General features: G+C 39.9%; 2 protein-coding genes across 2 annotated transcripts in view; both read left to right on the top strand.

The window, feature by feature from the left end:
- Nucleotides 1-1,366: 1,366 nt before the first annotated feature.
- LOC103079174 (zinc finger protein 501-like) lies at nucleotides 1,367-17,330 on the top strand. Its single transcript, XM_007449265.1, has 3 exons — nucleotides 1,367-2,122; nucleotides 7,698-7,922; nucleotides 17,259-17,330. The coding sequence occupies exons 1-3, from the start codon at nucleotides 1,367-1,369 to the stop codon at nucleotides 17,328-17,330; spliced, it is 1,053 nt and encodes a 350-aa protein (XP_007449327.1).
- Nucleotides 17,331-17,767: 437 nt separating this feature from the next.
- LOC103078896 (zinc finger protein OZF-like) overlaps nucleotides 17,768-21,461 on the top strand; it is a 50,731-nt gene continuing 47,037 nt past the window's right edge. The window contains exons 1-3 of the mRNA XM_007449264.1: nucleotides 17,768-18,207; nucleotides 18,334-18,346; nucleotides 18,485-18,614. Coding sequence (XP_007449326.1) covers nucleotides 17,768-18,207; nucleotides 18,334-18,346; nucleotides 18,485-18,614 — 583 coding nt within the window. The remainder of the gene's footprint in view (nucleotides 18,208-18,333; nucleotides 18,347-18,484; nucleotides 18,615-21,461) is intronic.

The raw sequence follows: 21,461 nt of genomic DNA, 5'->3' as shown, positions 1-21,461 counted from the left end.
TTTTTTTTTTTTCTTTTTTTTTTTTTTTTTTGGCTGCACCACGTGGCATGTAAAATCGTAGTTTCCCAACCAGGGATCAAACCTGTGCCCACTGCATTGAAAGCATGGATTCTTAACCACTGGATCACCAGGGAAGTCCCCAGTTTCCCCTGTTATTAACATCTTACATTATATAGAATATTTATCACAACCATTGAGTTACTATTGCCTATTATTATTAAAGTCCATACTTTATTCACGCTTCCTTAATTTTTATCTAATGTTCTTTTTCCTAGTCCAGGATCCCATCCAGCGTACCATATTACATTTAATTGTCATGTCTCCATAGGCTCCTCTTGGCTGTGACAGTTTCTCAGACTTTCCTTGTTTTCGATGACTTTGACAGTTTTGAGGAGTACTTTAAGGTTTCTTTGTAGAATGTTAATCAATTGAAATTTGACTGTTGTTTTTCTCATTATCATGCTGAGGTTAGAGGTTTGGGGGTGTTGACTTATCACTATTGAGACATAAAACAATTTTTAAGATGGAAAAAGGCAGAGGGAGATAATTTGTTTAATTTGAGTTTGAAGCAAAAGTTTTATTAAGTTTGGAGATAGAATTGAGTTTGTTCCCAGGGGATAAGAGAGTGGGAGCCGTCCAACAAGTTATCCACACCTTGGTCTGAATTATAAAGCTGGAGTGGACCCTTCTTTGGAGAGATAAAGGGTCTGTTCTGTCACAGTTCCAGAGAAGACAAAGCACCCCTGTCTGTCATAGCAACATCAGCTGCAGCAATAGTAGAGGTAGCAGTAGACAGAGCTTCTTTTGTCTCCATGTCTCTCTTCCAACCCAAATAGTGTGGACTTGTGTGAGTGATAAAACACAATGATAACGTTATTTTCATTTTTCCCAAACTAATTCATTATCAGTTGAACTTCTGGTTTTTTTGCCTTCTCTATTCCTGTGCTCCTTCATCTTCTCTGCTATCTGCAAATCTCTGCAACTCCTGTCTTGTTTCCCAATTTAATTAAATATGATAAAAAGTCTTAAGTAGAAACTATCTATTCTTTTATATACTCACTTATATCCCAGATTTTGTGCTTTAAATACCTTTATAAAGGGTAGACTTAAATAGTTATTTGAGTCAGGTGTTCATTCCAATAGTTCTGTGGTGGTACAGACTGAAGAAAAACATTTGATCTGGCCACCATGTGATCGGGGTGTCCTGGGTTTGTGGAACATGTTTGAGAGTCCTAGTTTAGTCTTTATTACATCATATTGCTTTAGCATCAGGGAATAAATTACATTTGAAAGGTCTGTTTATTTCAGGAATCAAGGCCAAAGGTATGAACAAGGTGTCAATTCTGAAGGGAAGATTTTTGTAAGGATGGACCCACACCCAAAGGTCCCCAGCATATATGATAGGGATACTTTACAGATTCCTGAGAATGAAAAAGCTATTCAGTATGAGGACCAGTTAGAAAGGCATGAGGACAAGCCTGAAGAAGAAAGATGGTATAAATGCAGTGAGTGTGGAAAGAAGTTTGCCCAGAGCTCAAGCCTTGTTCGACATCGGAGAATCCACACCGGAGAGAAACCCTATGAGTGTGATGACTGTGGAAAAGCCTTCAATGCGCGCTCAACCCTCACTGTGCATAAAAGAATCCACACTGGTGAGAAACCCTATACTTGTAATGAGGGTAGGAAAGCATTCAGTGTGAGGGCGCACCTAATTATACATCAGAGAATCCACAATGGAGAGAAACCCTATGAATGTAATGAATGTGGCAGAGCATTTAGTGTGAGCTCAGACCTCATCAAACATCAGAGAATCCACTCTGGTGAGAAACCTTATGAGTGTGATGAGTGTAGGAAAGCCTTCAGCATGAGCTCAGACCTCATCAAACATCAGAGAATCCACACAGGAGAGAAGCCATATGAGTGTAAGGAGTGTGGGAAGGCCTTCTATGTGAACTCAGCCCTTATTAATCACCAGAGGATTCATTCTGGAGAAAAGCCCTATAAGTGTGGAGAATGCAGGAAAGCATTCAGCCAGATCTCAACTCTTATTCTTCATCAGAGAATCCATACTGGAGAGAAACCATACGAGTGTGACGAGTGTGGGAAAGCATTCCATGGGAGCTCTAATCTTACTAAACACCAGAAAATACATGCCAAAGGAAAGTGTCATCAGTGACTTACATGGTGAAGATATTACAAAGGCCTTTTTTTTTTAATATAAGAAGTTGTCACCAAAGGAAGGGTATGGTAAAAGTTAATGGTAAAAGTTAATGTTTTAATTGACACTTCGTTTCTTGGAATATCAAAGAAGTGAGAAGTCAATGAAAAAGGACTCCATCATCGTAATGATTGACTTAAGGTCTCTAAGATCACATCTACTTCTGAGAATGCAGTTTTACAACTCATAAGGTAAATTATACCATAATATAGTTTGTTATGGTTTAGTAAAAGCAAACTTCAGTATTTCAAACATGATTTTTCCTTTTCTTATGTGCAAGCCTTTTGTTGTTGTTGTTGCTACCAGTATTATAGTTGAAACATTAAATTTTGAAATTGGAAGTAATGTTGGTTGGTGAGACAGGGACTACATGTCCTCATTGAATCTGCAAATAACTAACCTATTCGTCTTGATTTCTTTGGCTTTGATGTACTGCTATGCTCTTAGAGATGGTTAAATGTATTAGTGACCTCGTGGCAGAAGGCATACTCTCTCTTTTTGGCTAGGAATCCCAACTGATAATTCTTCAAAGTTATTCTTTTTTTTTTGACCATGCCATGCGGCTTGCAGGATCTTAGTTCCCCAACCAGGGATCAAACTCGGGCCCCCTGCAGTGAAGGGGCTGAGTCCTAACCACTGAACCGCCAGGGGATTCCCTCTTTAAGTTTATTCTTGCTTAGTTAAAGCCCCAGGCCTGGCTAAGACTCCGCATTCCCAATGCAGGGGGCCCAGGTTCGATCCCTGGTCAGGGAACGAGATCCCACATGCCGCAACTGAGTTCGAATGCCCAACTAAAGATCCCACATGCTGCAACGAAGATCCCATGTGCTGCAGCCAAGACCCAGCGCAGCCAAATACATACATAAAAATAGATTAATTAATTTTTTTAAAAAAGGTTAATTATAAGCCCCAGGCCTTTTGGACTTAATAATCCAATAAACCCCAGAACTTAACTGAGCTTCCTAAACCAAAAACCTGTCAAAGAGTGTCAGGTGCTTCTGACCCTTGCATTCAGTGTTTCTCAAAGTGTAATGTGGCATATGCAAAGACTCAGAGGTATGAGAATGGAACAAGCTTTGGGGACTGTTGTTGAGTTGGGGTTGGCATTAGTCTTATGATGGCTTTCAACGATCTCTTTGAGAATAGAGATGCAGACGTAGAGAACAGAGGTGTAGACACGGGGGTGGGGGGATGAATTTGGAGATTGGGATTGACATATGTACACTGCCATGGTGTAAAACATAGCTAGTGAGAACCTACTGTATAGTGCAGGGAGCTCAGCTTGGTGCTCTGTGGTGACCTAGATGGGTGGGATGGAGTGGGGGTGGGAGGGAGGGGATATATGTACACATGTAGCTGATTCACTTCGTTGTACAGCAGAAACTAACCCAACATTGTAAAGCAACTATACTCCAATTAAAAAGAACACAACCATCTATTTGAGTGACTATGTGAAACTTGATATCTGTAATCAACCAGGAGAGCTCAGATTTGGGAGGTGGTAGAAAGTTAATGAATTCAGTTAGAGAAATGTCTTTGTTATATCTGTGGAAATCCCAGTAGAGCTGTTCACCAGACTATAGCCTAACTTCCTAACTATCCCCAGGCCTAAAACTCAAACTCTGTATTCTTTGCACATATGAAACTCAAAGGAAATCTGGACTTTAAAATTACTTTGTTATTATTTTTCTTACTCCTGGGTAATGGGCCTGAAATCCTTTTGATCCCTGAAACTTAGTAATTCAGGTTCAAGGTGAGCACCAAATTGATAGAAATTGCAGATTGCTTTGGTCCACACTGTGGACAAGTAGGAGGGAACACTCTGTGGGAAGTTGAAGTGGTATTCACTTCAGAGTAAGACTGTGTTGCAAAGGATGCACAGTTTCCCTGGATTCTCATCAGCAATTCAAGCAAGTCAGCTATAAGACACACTGGATTCCAGGTAGCTCTAAGCTAACTTGTGCGCTCCAACACTGAGGTCACAGACGCATGTTAAAAAGCACATCATGAAGTATCTGTTATTGAGATGGTGCTTACCACACTACTCAGGTAACTTTAGGCCTGGACATGGGGCCTGAAGGTGGAGAATGTCATGGTTCTGCAGCTCAAATTGAGTAGATAGGACCTCACTCAGGGCATGAGGCATGTTAGAGAAGTAAGGCATGTACCTACAGGCAGTGAAGGGCCTCAAAGAAGCACCAGGAAGTTGACTTTGCTATGCTGGGTTCAAGGTGTTAATTCTTTGCCCTACTTTTTCCTGCCTTTGGCAATTGAAGGACACTGTGGTTTCCCCCTGCTCTGCTCTGGAGAGACTTCCCTGTCACCCCCTGTCTGTGTTGTTATCGCCATTGTTTTCAGTATTTACCTCTTTGGGCCCAGCTGTCTTGGTTTGTTCATAGGATGGTGGTTTGCAGGCGGAGTCGTCTGGGTGGAGCACACCCTTCTGGGATCAGCACTGAAGTGATGCCATATCCCACCCAGATCAGCACAACTGTGATTCCCAAGCAGTAAGTGGTGAGTATTTTGAAAACTTTGAAGGAACAGACATTCTGGAAAAAGAAATTTCATTTACTGAAGAATTGAGTGTTAGGATATCAGGATATATGTAACATGGTTATTCCTTATAAGCTCAGATTAAGGTATTAATGATTATCTATTTTAGGTTGGGCCTTGTGTCAGGTACTAGGAATACAAAGATAAATGAAAAAAGCACCCTACTCTCCAGAGGCTTACAGTCTATTTGCAGACAGGGAGAAAGGAGTAGATAGAAAATAATAATTACAGTGATAAAGCCATTGGATTTATACCGAATGCTTTGCATTGTAAGTGTAACAAGTACTTATGAGAAGGTTGGAAAAGCTTTGAAGGATGATGAAATCTTGAAGAAAGAATGAGTTCTTCAGCCACCTGAAAAGGAATGAAGGAAGGTACAGTGGGAATAACATGTGAAAATCATGGTGCATCTCGGGTAGGAGAAGGAAGTTTTCAATATGTATGATTTTTCAGACCTGACCATAGGCAGTTACAAAGGCTTTATCCCTCGTGGGTGTAAAGCTACCCTCCTACACAAGGCTTTGAGGCACAGTCAGCACATGCAGTCTCTGAAGGGAGTTGCAGTCAAAAACTCAGACCGCCTGGCCAGCCATGCTTTTAGGCATATCTGTACTCTTAGCCCAGGCACCTCCTTTTGGGGCCCTTTTTACTGGGGGTCTTGCCTGAGTAACTCTTCAAGATTCTCTCACCCCGATAAGGCAAGACACTTTTCTCCACTCTGACTCAGTACTAGTACTTTTACAATCCTAGCCTTTCCCCTCTTTCTTCCCCTGGCCTCCAGGTCCAGAAAATGACTGGAGCCTTTTGTTTGGTGCTGTGTTGGCAGTGACACAGTCTCCACACCTGTGCTGATTCACCTGAACCCTGCCTGGCACTGTTGCATGGATAAGAATAACACACTGCAGGAGCCAGCACTTTTTTGTTGTTGGGCCTCTTGCTAATGCTATTGCAGTAAGTGATTAAAGGCTTGGCTGTTACTTTCATTTTTGCCTGTGTTAACTGTCTAATGCAACACATTCTCACCACTCTAGGATCGAGGCTAGAAGAATGCTCCTACCTTGAATATGCTGCTGTTATGGCAAAAGAAAAACAGTCGTAGGACCACATGATGGCTTTTAAAGCATCTATTCAGGAGGAGCATATGTCATTTCCACTTATGTTTTGTTAGTCAAAGCAATTTAAATCACCAAGCTTACTATCCATAGGGTGGAGAAAAATAAAGCTTACAGTGAATAACTAAGAAAAGTAATATAATTTACCATTGAGATAGTGGATCTACCATATTGGTCAATATTTTTGGAATGCTTCCTATGCTGGGGCTTTTTCTGAGTACCTTACATGTGTATTTTTCTCAATAAAAAATAATGAAATGAGACACATACTACTATATTCCCATTTTACAGCTAAAAATATTAAGGAACAGAGACAGCTAGGAAATGGTAGAGCCAGGAATTGAAACAAGAAGTTCAACTTGACGATGTTTTCTCTTAACCACTATGCTATACTATGAAAGTTTTGATCTGAACGTTGTTTATGCACCACAGTGGGCCAGTGTGTTATGCTGGTAAAAACTTTAAAGGTGAAATTCAAGAGCCCTTGGTCTCAACCTATTTTTACCTCTAAGTAATCCTGTTACCTAGGCTAATGCCACCTAGCTGGGCCTCAGTTTTACATCCTTAAAAATAAGGAGACAGGCTAGATATTCTCTGATACACATTACAGCTTTGAGGTTTTTATCACCTCTACAAATAGATAGTAAAATGCTTTGTTATGTGATGACCTCTTCTTTAATCTGCTACTTTATATATTGTTATGTTCACTGGAGCTCTTGCACAAATGAGTCTCCTCACCAGTCCTTTCTATTTTACTTCTCCTGCTTTACATTAGTGATGATACGAATAATGAGTAGCTTCTATTTATTTAGACCTATTCTGTTCCTGGTACTTTTTCAGGCTCCTTAGGGTAAATTATTTCATTTAAAAGTATAGATGCTATATTTAGAAAAGAAGCAAAGGTGAAAAAAAAAGCTCTAAACATCCCTTTTGAGAACTTAAAGCACAGGAAAATAAACCCAAGAAAGCAGAAGGAAGAAATTACTAAAGATAAGAGCAGAAAGTAATGGAAAAGCAAGTATGTATTCTTACTTAGAACTTTCACACATAAAGAGTTGTGTTTTCTGTAGTTTCTCTCTGTAGGCTACTCTCATGTATGTTACATTTGACTCCCTCTTTCTGCCTCTGGGGAAAAGGTGCTAATTTCATGATCAACCTGTTCTTTCAGATGGTGACTCCTAGCCTTAAATAAGGAGTCTGTTTCAAAGCAGAGTTTTCCAGAAGTCTAACACACAAGGGAGATGTTCAGAAGACTAAGTAGGAACATCATCAGGGGCTCCACACTGGACAAGTTCATGGACTTCTGAATAATTTACCCAAGTGAGAGAGGAGCTCCTTTGAGGATGCACAAATTACATTGCTTCAAGCCATGGAGAATATCACTCTGATAAAAAGGCCTAAGATACCTGGGAGAATTCACCCTGAAGTTCAGTCCTGTCGATGCTGTGGGCATGGGAAATTCTCCATTCAGCTTGTGCACAATTTCCAACTTCAACTGTAATAAAAGAAGCAGCCACTTGTAAAGCGAGTGGAAGTCACTAAACCAAAAATATCCCTCCCTCATAATACAAACCCTGGTACACCAGCAGCCCTGACCAAGCACTAGCACATCCAAACTTAAAGAAAGCCCTATAGATCCTCAACCAGGAACGACCTTCAGTGTAATCCCAAGTCTCAGTAAACAACAGGGAAGCCATCCTGAAAAGAGTTTCATGAGAATAAAGAATGTGGCAAAACCTTCAGACACTGGAGTGATCTTAGACATCCGAGAACCCCTGGGGATATCTTCAGTGTCAGAAGCCTTCCCTGTGAGGTCAAGTCTCATTGAACATAAGCAAATTCATTTTGGACAGGAACCTTATCTATGTCACGAATGTGGCAAAGCCTTTAAGTTCTCTGATAGCCTTGCTAAACATCAGAGAATCCATACTGAAGAGAAAACTTATTGGTTTAAAGAGTATAATACTGTAGGATTCATTGTGTTTCGAGTCTGGTCACCCGCCAAAGAACCCACAATGGAAAGCACCATTATGAATGTAGTGAGTGGGGGAAGGCCTTCGTTTGGAAGCCAGCACTTAATTACCAGAAAACTCATGCTAGAGAGAAAATCCATAAATATTAAAATGTGGGAAGGCCTTCACTTAAAAGCTCAATCTTATACATTGGAAAATCCATACTGGAACAAAACCCTATGTATGTATGACCACTGTGGGGATGCTTTCGGCGTTAGCTCAACTCTTAAAGTGTAGCAAAGATTCCTTGTGGGGGAAAGCTCTTTAAGGGTAAGTAATGTAGAAAAGCCTTCAGTCAAAGTTCATATCTTATCAGGAATTCCCTGGCAGTCCAGTAGGACTCCACACTTTAACTGCCCCCCACCCCCATCAAAAAGAAAGAAAGAAAAAAAAAGTTCAGATCTTATCAAACATCAGGGTCCACACTGGAGAGAAGCCTTATGACTGGGACGGGTGTGGGAAAATCTCTTGAACTCATCTCTTACTAAACATCAGAGGATACACAACAAAAGTGAACCTCAGTAGTCAAATATGTGGTAGAGGTATAGCACAGAACTTTTCAACATCAAATGTCACCACTAAGAAAAAACCCAATTACAAAAAATCACTTTAACTGGCATTATTTTATGCAGTTAGACAAGTATTACCAGAGAGACTTTGTCAGGTCACTTTGGGCAAAGCTGAATTAAAACAGATTCCTGTGACAGATCTCAGTGGATATTTAACTGTCTTTGGCACAGTTAGCTTTTCATTTTCTACAGTAAATGTAGAGAGAGTAGGGGGATGTCTTTAAAACTAACCACAACCTTGGATAATCCAAATATTATTTATTACATTTATTTTTTGTTTGGAATTCATGATGCTAATTAAATACTTTTTCTAAGAATGATTTTGACATTGATTCCTGGGATGCAACGGGTATACAATTCTACCAGACTTACACCCTTTTACTTTTTTTTTTTAAACATCTTTATTGGAGTATAATTGCTTTACAATGGTGTGTTAGTTTCTGCTGTATAACAAAGTGAGTCAGCTGTACATATACATATATCCCCATATCCCCTCCCTCTGTCTCCCTCCCATCCTCCCTTCCCACCCCTCTAGGTGGTCACAAAGCACCGAGCTGATCTCACAGTGCTATGTGGCTGCTTCCCACTAGCTATCTATTTTACATTTGGTAGTGTATATATGTCCATGCCACTCTCTCACTTCGTCCCAGCTTACCCTTCCCCATCCCCGTGTCCTCAACTCCATTCTCTATGTCTGCGTCTTTATTCCTGTCCTGCCCCTAGGTTCGTCAGAACCGTTTTTTTTTTTTTTTTTCTTTTTAGATTCTGTATATATGTGTTAGCATACGGTATTTGTTTTTCTCTTCTGACTTAACTTCACTCTGTATGACAGACTCTAGGTCCATCCACCTCACTACAAATAATTCAATTTTGTTTCTTTTTATGGCTGAGTAATATTCCATTGTATATATGTGCCACATCTTCTTTATCCATTCATCTGTCGATGGACACTTAGGTTGCTTCCATGTCCTGCCTATTGTAAATAGTGCTGCAATGAACATTGTGGTACATGACTCTTTTTGAATTACGGTTTTCTCAGGGTATATGCCCAGTAGTGGGATTGCTGGGTCGTATGGTAGTTCTATTTTTCGTTTTTTAAGGAACCTCCATACTGTTCTCCATAGAGGCTGTATCAATTTACATTCCCACCAACAGTGCAAGGGGGTTCCCTTTTCTCCACACCCCCTCCAGCATTTATTGTTTGTAGATTTTTTTATGATGGGCATTCTGACCTGTGTGAGGTGATACCTCATTATAGTTTTGATTTGCATTTCTCTAATGATTAGTGATCCCTTTTTATCATGTTAGTATATCTGGGAAATGCAGCAAATAAATATCTGTGTTTTGGTAAATCATTTCACAAAATTTCCTATCCTTTGTTAAAAAAAAAATGGCGAAATGTGGGTGGGCCATGTGTACATGTGATATGCTGAACACAGACCATATTTACCTCATTCATCTTTGTGTCTCCAATATATAAAATAGTGACTGACGCAGAGAAGGCTTGTGACACATGCTGTTGAATGACTGCTTGAAGGGCTCTGTTTATGGGTTGGTATCTATTCAGCCTGAAGAGGGATCTCTAATCGTTTGCTATAGGATCTGCCCTCTTCCCAGACCTGGTCAAGAAATGACCTTGGGTGCTCAGTGGGGATTGATTACAAACTCATTTTAGGGTGCATCATAATCATTGGTCTGTGTGTGGCCTTACTTTCAATTTTATACATTTAGGCTTTTAACCAACTCCTTATTATAAAGTCTTGGTCTGAACCCCTTTGGGAGTTTTTCTGGAAAACATATGCAGGAATGAAATTGCTGGGTCATAGGTTATGCACTATGTCAATTTTACTAGCAGGTAATGGTTCCTGTTCCTTGGGAACTAAGAGATCTATCTGGTGCCTTATATGATCATGATGTCACCTTTTCTGTGTGGGTTCCTAAGAGCAGCAGATATCCCAATCAGCCAGGCACCCTCTCATCTGGTGAGGATGGGGTGAGGTGAATCTCCAAGGTAGAATAAAGAAACTTCAATTTCAAGAAAAATGCCTGACTTCTCAGGGTCTGTTGAAGCAAACTGATTCTACTATTTAAAATACAATGTGGTTAGGGACTTACCTGCTAGTCCAGAGGATAAGATTCTGTGCTTCCAATGCAGGGGGCCTGGGTTCAATCCCTGGTCAGGGAACTAGATCCCACATGCCACACCTAAGTGTTCGCATGCCACAACTAAGAAGCCCACGTGCTGCAACTAAAAGACCCCACATGCCAAAACGAAGATCCTGCATGCTGCAACTAAGACCTGGCACAGCCAAAAATAAATACTTTTAAAAATACAGTGTGATTAAAAGCTACATATCAGACCATGTTGTGGATAAAGGGGAAAATGAAAGTTTTTCCCCTTCTACCTAAGAACATCATCCCAGAAAGGGAGTGTACCAAGTGCATAGGTCCTGACATTGGCCTGGAGACACCAAAATTGGATTCTGGGGACTGCCAAGGTGAGGGTTAGTGCTGGTAAATTCCTTCCCTTTGGTGTGTGGGACCCCAGATGACCACACTCTAAAAATAAGGGTGAACCACACACAGACAGGCTCACCCAGGGGGCTGCAGCTCAGCTTTTGAATTTCTCAATTTCTACAGTTGGATTTAAGTGATTCCATAATGCTAGTGCCCTCAGGTACCAGGAAATCCTCTCTGTAAAGACGTAATAGTCTATTAGCTCTCAAATTATTTTTACAAACAATTTTGTGAAAACTTTTTTAAACTAGGCACAAGAGAAGACAAATAATGCAAAGAAAAGTCAACAGAAGCAGTTGAGAGTAGAAACATTTCTACTGGGAATTCAGAATTTGAGTTACTGGGCACAGATTTTAAAATAATATGTACAATGTTCAGAAATGAAAGATAAGAATTTTAACAAAAAATGGGGAACAATGAAAAGAACTAAATGGAAATTCTGAAATTGAAAAACAAAAACAAAGAATTTGTGGATGCATATAGCAGCAGAAGAAACAGCTGAAGAAAAAATGAGTGAACTACATAGTTGAGAAGAAAATATCTAAAATGAAGCACAAAAAGGACAAAAAGGATGGATTATATAGGAAAAGGGTAAGAGACAGAGAATACAGATCTAAAATATTTGTAATTAGGGTTGCAGGAGAAATTAACAAAAACGAAGCCAGACACAATATTTAAATACATAAGAACTTCCTAAAATTTAATTTAGACACGTGGTTAGCTCCACTGACAACCAAGTCCCAGTCCTTAGGTGCTTTCCAAAAGTCACCCCATTAACATAAAAGATCTCAACATTGAGGAAATTCCAAGGTTTTTAGGAGCCTAGTACCAGGAATGAGGAGAAAGACCAAATATATTTCTCTTATTATAAATCACAATAATCACAGGCATAATCTACCAAAACCCCAACAAGGATAAATAGATCATCTGATTGGCCTTTATCTATTAAAGAAATTGAATCAATAATTAATAATCTTCCAAAACAGCACCAGTGCAGGTGGGTTCACTGGTAAATTCTACCAAACATTTCAGTAGAAATTTTATAAATATTATTTCTTAACAGATAATAGAAGCGGAGGGAATACTTCCTAATTCATTCTGTAAGGCTAGAATTACCCCAATACCAAAACTAGACAAAGACATTACTTGAAAGGAAAACTACAGACCAATATATTTCATGAATAGATGCAAAAATATGCAACAAAATATTAGTAAATTGAATCCAACAATGTATAAAAAGAATTATACAACATGACCAAGTGGGATTTATCCCAGGTATGCAAGGTTGGTTCACCATTTAAAAATCAGTTAATGTAATCCATCACATCAATAGGCTAAAGAAGAAAAAATATATAATCATATTGATAGATGCAGTAAAAGCATTTGACAAAATCTAACACCCTTTCATAATAAAAATTCTCAGCAAACTAGGGATGGAGAAGAACTTCCTCAACTTGATAAAGAACATCTACCAAAGACTTCCCTGGTAGCACAGTGGTTAATAATCTGCCTGCCAATGCAGGGGACACAGGTTCGAGCCCTGGTCCAGAAAGATCCCACATGCCGCAGAGCAACTAAGCCCACGTGCCACAACTACTGAACCTGCACTCTAGAGCCCGTGAGCCACAACTACTGAAGCCAGCGTGCCTAGAGCACATGCTCTGCAACAAGAGAAGCCACTGCAACGAGAAGCCCATACACCACAACGAAGAGTAGCCCCCATTCACCACAACTAGAGAAAGCCCATGTGCAGCAATGAAAACCCAACACAGCCAAAAATAAATAAATAAATAATAATAATAAAAGATAAGCAGTAGCTTCAAAAAAAAATATCTACCAAAACTACAGCTAACATCATACTTAATGGTAAAAAAATTAGATGCTTTCCTTCTAAGATGAGGAGTAGGACAAAGATGTCCCTTCTCACTTCCATTCAACATCATACTGGAAGACTTAATGCAAATAGAGAGCCCAGAAGTAAACCCACACACCTACAGTCAATTAATCTTTGACAAAGGAGGCAAGAATATACAATGGGGAAAAGACAGTCTCTTCAGCAAGTGGTGTTGGGAAAGCTGGACAGCCACATGTAAATCATTGAATTTAGAACACTGCCTCACACCATACACAAAAATAAACTCAAAATGGCTTAAAGACTTAAATATAAGACATGATACCATAAAGCTCCTAGAAGAGAACCTAGACAAAACATTCTCTGACATAAATCGTAGCAATGTTTTCTTAAGTCAGTCTCCCAAGGCGATAGAAATAAAAGCAAAAGTAAACAAATGGGACCTAATCAAATGTATAAACTTTTTTTACATAGCAAAGGAAACCATAAACAAAATGAAAAGACAACCTACAGAATGGGAGAAAATATTTCCAAATGATGTGACAGACAAGGGCTTAATTTCCAAAATGTACAAACAGCTCATACAACTCAATAACAACAACAACAACAAAAACCCAATTGAAAAGTGGGCAGAAGACCTAAATTGACATTTCTCCAAAGAAGACACACAGGCCAACAGGCACATGAAAAAAACATCAACTAATTATTAGAGAAATTCAAATAAAAACTACAATGAGGTATCACCTTACTCTTGTCAGAATGACCATCATCAAAAAGTATACAAATAGGGACTTCCCTGGTTGTCCAGTGGTTAGGACTCCATGATCCCAATGCAGGGGGACTGGGTTCAATCCCTGGTCAGGGAACTAGATCCTGTATGCCTCAGCTAAGAGCCTGCATGCTGCAACTAAAGATCCCACATGCCGCAACTAAAAAAACAGATCCCGCATGCTGCAATGAAGATCCCACATATAGCAACAAAGATCACTCTTGCTGCAACTAAGACCTGACCCAGCCAAATAAATAATTTTTTTTATTTTTAAAGTATACAGGGACTTCCCTGGTGGTCCAGTGGGTAGGACTCCATGCTCCCAGTGCAGGGGCCCTGGGTTCGATCCTTGGTCTGGGAACTATATTCCACATGCACACCACAACTAAGAATCCACATGCTGCAAGTAAGACCTGATGCAGCCAAATAAATAAATAAATAAACAATAAAAAGGTAGATTGGTAATTTTAAAAAAGTGTACAAATAATAAATGCTGGAGATGGTGTGGAGGAAAAGGAACCCTCCTACACTGTTGGTGGGAATGTAAATTGGTACAGCCACTTTGGAAAAAAGTATGAAAATTCCTTAAAAAACTAAAAATAGAGTAACCATATGATCCTGCAATTCCACTCCTGTGCCTATATCTGGAGAGAACTATAATTCAAAAAGATACATGTGCCCCAATGTTCATAGCAGCACTCTTTACAATAGCCAAGACATGGAAGCAACCTAAATGCACATTGACAGAGGAATGGATAAAGAAGATGTGGTATGTATATACAGTGGAATATTACTCAGCTATAAAAAAGAGTGAATGAAATAATGCCATTTGCAGCAACACGGTTGTACCTAGAGATTATCATACTAAGTGAAGTAAGACAGAGAAAGACAAATATCATATGATATTGCTTATATATGGAATCTAAAAAAAAAGAGAGAGAGATACAAATGAACTTATTTACATAACAGAAATAGACTCACAGACATAAAATACAAACTTATGGTTACCAAAGGGGAAGGAGGGGGAGGGATAAATTAGGAGGTTGGGATTAACACATACACACTACTATATATAAAATAGATAGCCAACAAGGACCTACTGTATAACAGGGAACTATACTCAGTATTTTGTAATAACCTATAAGGGAAAAGAATCTGAAAAAGAACATATAGGGAATTCCCTGGTGGTCCAGTGGTTAAGACTCAATGCTCCAATGCAGGGGGCCCGGGTTCTATCCCTGTTCAGGGAACTAGATCCCGCATGCTGCAACTAAAAGATCCTGAGTGCCACAACTAAGATCCGGTGCAGCCAAATAAATAAATAAATAAAAATAAATAATAAGAAAAAGAAAAAAAGAACATATATATATATATATATTCTTTTTATGGATATGTATATAACTTAGTCACTGCGCTGTACACCTGAAACTAAACATTGTAAATCAACTATCCTTTAATAAAATGAATTTTTTTAAAGAAGGACTGTTATCTGAAATATACAAGGAACTCCTAAAACTCAACAATAAGAAAACAAACAACTCAGTTTTTTAAATGGGCAAAAGATCTGCATAGACACCTCACCAGAGAAGATATACAGATGGTAAATAATCATATGAATAGATGCTCCACATCATATGTCATTAGGGAATTGTAAATTAAAACAAGGAGATACCACTACACACCCATTAGAATAGCTAAATTGCTAAACAGTGACAACTCCAAGTGCTGATGAAGATATGGAGCAACAGGAACTCTCATACATTCTTTGTGGGAATGCAAAATGGTACAGCCACTTCAGAAAACAGTTTAGCAGTTTCTTACAAAACTAAACATACTCTTACCACATGATTCAGCAATTGCACTCCTTGGTATTTATCCAAATGAATCGAAAACTTATGTCCACACAAAACCTGCACAAGGATGTTCATAGCAGCTTTATTCATAACTGATAAAACTTGGAAACAAGAAAGATTTCCTTCAGTAAGTGAGTGGATAAACTGTGGTACATCCAGACAATAGAATACTCAGCAATAAAAAGAAATGAACTATTATGCTATGAAAATCCATGGAGAAATGAATGTTATATGCTTTTTGCTAAGTGAAGAGGCCAATCTGAAAAGGCTACAAACTCTGGTTCCAACTACATGACATTGTGGAACAGGCAAAACTATGGAGACAGTAAAAAGATCAGTGGTTGCTGGGGGTTATAGGGGTTGGAGTGTGGGAATGATGAATGGGTGGAGCATAGGGGATTTTTAGGGCGGTGAAACTGTTTAGTATGATGCTTGTAATGGTTGATGCATGTTATTATGTTTTCTAAAGCCATAGAATGTATTACACAGTTTATATTAACCTTAATATAAACTATGGACTTTAGCTAATAATACTTTATCAATATTGGCTCACTGATTGTAACCAAAGATACAATGCACTTGCACTAATGCAAGATGTTAATAATAGCGTTTTTGTGTAGCCGGGGAGGGGGTTTGGAGGGGCCATGTGGGAAGTCTATACTCTCTGCTCCATTTTTTCTGTAAACCTAAAACTACTCTTTAAAAATAAAGTCTGTTAGGTTTTTTAAAGCTATTTTTCAGCAAAAAGACATCGGTTGGGAGTAAAAAGGGAAGTGGGAGCCGATATCTGGTGTTCATATAACAAAGAGCTCATATCCAGAATGTAAAAAGAACTTTCACTCATCAATAATAAATACACTACAAAAAGGGTTCTGAGCTAACTCCTGGAGTGTGGCAAGTCTCAGCAACCTTGTGGGTGATTTGAACTTTATCGACTGGCTCAGATTTCCTCAGGAGAAGGCAGCGGGTGAGAAACAGGGGAATAAAAATCCGAACGCCAGAACGAAGCGCTCCTCCAGCCCTGGCCGAACCTTGTGAAGGCATAAAGCCGGCGGAGTAGTAAGGTTGATCATAGAGAGGACCGCGCCTCCGGATTCCTAGGCGGGCACCGGAAGTGGCCTCGTGGTCCTGGGCGCCTTTTGCTCGGCCGTTTAGGGTTCCTGGTTGGCCCGGCGGGATGGTGGCTTAAGATTTTTGCCTTAACTACCTGCCAGGGCTAATCTCCAGGGAGCGCCAGTCATCCCCAGAGCTGCGGGTGAGCGGTCGGGCTTCTCCCCTGCCAAGCTGCAGAACGCCCCATCTCTGTTGTCCCACGGGCCAGAGGTGGGACGGGGAGGGGGTCTTTGCGGCTTGCGTGTCCTGTTCTCCCCCCAGCACGTGCACACAATGCTTGGTAACGAGCTCAGTAACGATTTGTCTCTCTACTGTTCGGTTTGGATTTGTCGCTGTTATTTTGATTTTATAGTATAGCATAAACCACTCAGATTTTGCTTGATTCTCATTCTTTCATACACGATGGAGGCGGGGTGGGGGGTTGCGGTGGGAGAGGGAAATACCTCAACTGAGGGTTAGGTGCTTAATCCTTTATTCCTTGAACGAACACTATAACCAGTTTATGGAGCTGTAGTATATTACTCCTCTGTATAAGTAGTTTGATTCCTTTAAATGTCGTAAAAGTTTTAGTGGAAAAATAACTATGACTCGGCTCATGTGTATATTGTCATAGTAAGTTTACTAAAGTGTGGCAAGATCCATCTTCCCTTACCTTGCTAAGGATCAGGAAGCCTCCTTTTCCCTCTACAGGAGTGTCCCAAGACCCATCCTGCCCTGCTGAAGCAGTTCTATGAAGGGGTGGTAGATTATGAGTATACATGAAAGAAAGCCTTGGCAAATGAGCTATGGTGGTCACCAGCCTTGGCTCATGTGCTTTTTTTCTTCCTGTAATGTAGTTCTTATAAACTAAAAAGTCTTTAAATTCTGAGAATGTGGCCTTATTTCCCACAATAGAAGTTCTAATGCTAATATTTATGTAGCACTTTTCTGTATATCAGCAGCCAAGTGCCCTTTCTCAGTAATTCTGATCTATTTTCACGGATCTCAGGAATATTATCCTCCTAATTTTCCGCTACTCAGGAACATCACCTTGGCAGTGAGTCTTCATTATTAATGACATAGGTTCTTGACTGCTCTAGTTAGTTATTCTGCTGTTTTAAGTGTGTTCTCCTCCCACAGGAGTGCTCTGATCCTAAGGTTCTTCCTGATTCCTGGTATGTAAGACAAGTGAATCCTATCCTGAGCCATTGCACTCTAAGATGTCCACCAAGTTGAAAGAACACGCAGCCTTGACTCCTGTGGTGCACACTCGAGAGGAGCAGGAGGGACTGAGAATCATGAAGGTAGAGGAAGAGGAGAACCATGCTTGGGAGCAGAAGCCTCTCCAAGTAGGTAATGTGCACCCTTATCAGGAACTTTTCCGCCAGTGCTTCAGGCAGTTCCGTTACCAGGCGGCCCCTGGACCTCGAGAGGCTCTGAGCCGGCTCCGGGAGCTCTGCCAAAAGTGGCTGCGGCCTGAGATGCACACCAAGGAGCAGATCCTGGAGCTGCTGGTGCTGGAGCAGTTCCTGACCATCCTGCCCGAGGAGCTGCAGGCCAGGGTATGGGAGTATCATCCAGGGAGTGGAGAGGAAGTGGTGACTGTGCTGGAAAATCTGGAGACAGAACTTGGAGACAAAGGACAACAGGTGGGAAAAGGGTAATCTATTGTTCATTTCTGAGAACCCCAGGGGTCTACCAGCAAAGAGTGGGCATGGGTAAGCAAGAGGATTTTATGACCATTATTTTCTGGGCTGATGCATTATCCTCTGTTTTCCCTTTAAAGGTCTGCTGCTTTTGTGAACTGATTAAGACACTGGTTTCTTCATCATTCTGCTTTCTGTACCCATAGGAAATTTTATGTTTAATCAAACTTTGAGGTTTAGTTAGCTATTGCTGATCCTCTCATGAACCCAGCTCTTCTTGTATGTCCTTAGGTCCAAGCCAGTGCACATTACAAACAAGAAGTGCTGTGGAAGGTAGTAGGACCTGTAAGCCTCACAAAGCAGTCACTTAACATCCAGCTGAAGTGTGATCCTTGGGAGCATTTTACTCTGCAAGAGAATGGTAAGCTTTAAAATGTGAATCTTTTGTGATCTTTTGGAAGCACTGAGTATACCGTCTGCTAGGAAGCCGTATTTCTGGTGAAAAAAGTGGTATCTAGAATAGCAGAATAAGTTTAACACCAGAAGGTTATTTACAAAGTGAGCATATCTAGAGTTGATTTAATTTTGCATTGGGATATGTGGTATTTTTTAATTGGGTTATGATAGTGGTTTACAATTCTAACTGTGAATCCAAATCATTATGGAACTGTTTTAACAATACAGGTACCCAGATCTACCATAGATTTACTATAGTGGGCCCTAGTACTGTATGTTTTAATTAGCTACTATAGAACAATAGTGGTAGCTTATATTTAAAAAATCCAAGTAGTATAGAAAAATACAAAATGAAAATAAAAGTTCCATTCCGAAGAGTTAACCACTGTTAACATTCTCTAGTATATACTTCTAAAATTTTTCTTGTATATTCAAGCCTCTCCCCACTTTTTAGGGAAAATTGTATCATGACGTATTGACTACATTTTTAAATTTTTTTATATTCTTGATGCTCTGGCATTTGGGGCCTTGATCATGGACAGACTGGCCTTCCCAGGGCTAGCTAATTCCTAGAGACAGCAAAGGACTCCCCTGCAAGTGGACCTTTCATATACAGTCCAACCAATCTGGAGCCCAGTCCCCCAACCATCTCCTTTATCAAACCTTCACACACCAAGCCAATATTCCACCTGCCCTAAATCACCCCAGGGTCAGATACCAGAGAACTAGGGACCATCCCTATAGCCCAGAGTGTGCCAAAAGTATTCAAGTTATCCATCCTAAGCTTACTCAGCATACCTACCCTGCCTTATCCATTCCCTCCTGGGGAAACTCCAATAAAGGCTCTAGGCCATGCTCTCCCCTCTTTACCTTCTGCCTCCTGATCGATCGTGGTGCTTTCCCATGCAGCCCTGCATGGCAGACTACATCTTCTCTTCCTTGGGATCTACGAGTGTAAAAAATTTCTTTCTTCGTATAGTTCTTTCCATGTCTGCATGTCTTACCATACCCACTTAAAACAAATCCTGGATACATTTTAACATACATATTATACACACCACTTTGCATTTTGCTTTTTTTTTTACCTAATGAGAATATCCAGTACATTATTCATTCATGCACCAAATATTTATTGAACATCAACTATGTGTCCAGCAGTATTCTAAGCATTGGGGATATAGAGGTGAACAAGAAGGCCAATGTCTCTGACCTCATGCAACTTACATTCTAGTTAAATCAGTGGGTACCACAATCTCAGTTCCTTCATTCAGTTGCAGTCGATGTTTGTGGCCTAGAGAAAACATGCAGAAATAATGTTATTCTTATCAGTAGAGTTATTTTATTCTTTTTGATGTTTAGTTTTCTGTTGCATACATGTATAATAGTTAATAGTCTCCTACTGATGTGCACTTAGGCTGTTTCCAGTATTTTCGTTATTTTATTTATTTATTTATTTGGTTGCGCCATGTGGCTTCTGGGATCTTAGTTCCCCTACCAGGGATTGAACCTGTACCCTCAGCAGTGAAAGCATGGAGTCCTAACCACTGGACTGCCAGGGAATTCCCTCTTTTTGTTATTTTAAACACTGCATCAGTGGCTTTATGTAAAAGTCTTTTGGCTCTTGTGTGAAAATATTGGAGGAAAAAAATTCCTTTAAATGCAGTGAGAGATTGATAGCCACTGGAGTAAAGTAGAAAACTTATTATGTAGGCAACAAAGTTATAGTGATTACCTCTAGGGAAAGTAAAAGGGCACAGGGTGATGGAGAAAGATGAATTGGGATTTGGACTTTTTACTTTTATACCTATTGTACTGTTGAAATTTTTACCATGAGTATCTATTCTTTTTATAGTAAAAATAAAGAGCGCGGTCTTTGAATATCATAAACCTGAGTTTCATGCCAGGCTTTATCACTTAATAGTCATGTGATCATAGGCCAATTATTTAATTTCTGTGTTTCAGTTGCTATATCTATTACCCAGCTCATTGTGTTGCTGTGAGCATCACCAAATATTGGGTGATCACTTGGTATTTTAGCTATCCCATTTCCATGTAACAAACCACTCCAAAACTTAGTGGCTAAAAGGAACAACCATTATGTTATCTCTCACAGTTCTCTGGATTGACTGGGATAAACAGGATGGTTCTTCTGCTGTACATGATATCAATTTAAGCTGTAGTGATCAGGGGGCTTGCCTGGACTGTGATGCTCGCGATACTTCACTCGCTTCTCATACGTTAGCAGGAGATGGCTAGAAAACTGGGCTTAGCAAGATTCTGAGATGCGTGGGCCTCAGGTTATCTCATTCTCTCACTCTTCATCTATCTCTTTAGTGGGGTAACTGGACTTCTTACATGGTAACTCAGGGATCTCAAAAGCATCTTTTTAAAGTCTTAATCCTTGAACTGATGTATCATCACTTTCACCATATTCTGTTGGATAAAGCATGTCACAGGCCAGCCTAGACCCTGTGTGGGAGGGGGGTGGACTACACAAGGGATGAATGCTAGAAGGTATGTTCATTGGGGACCCTTTGAAGACTCTTGGGAAATTTACATTTCTTTCCTGCCATTCTGAGTTTTTAGATCTGGGCTGGGGCCCAAACGTGTTTTATTTATTTATTTTTATTCTCTATGACTCATAGGTGCAGTGAGTATCAAAAACCATTAGGATGATAGTTCTTGCTTATTTAGCACAATCCTTGTTATTAATAAGCATTCATAATGTTATCAATTATTATTACTAATCTTACTTCCAAACGTTTATGTGGGACATGTGGCACTTAAATAATCGACTTGCTCTTTCAGCAGG

Source organism: Lipotes vexillifer, unplaced genomic scaffold (assembly GCF_000442215.2).
Source record: "Lipotes vexillifer unplaced genomic scaffold, Lipotes_vexillifer_v1.1 scaffold657, whole genome shotgun sequence".
Classification (NCBI taxonomy): domain Eukaryota; kingdom Metazoa; phylum Chordata; class Mammalia; order Artiodactyla; family Lipotidae; genus Lipotes; species Lipotes vexillifer.
The sequence above is the reverse complement of the archived record's forward strand: the minus strand, read 5'-3'. Positions and strand labels throughout refer to the sequence as shown.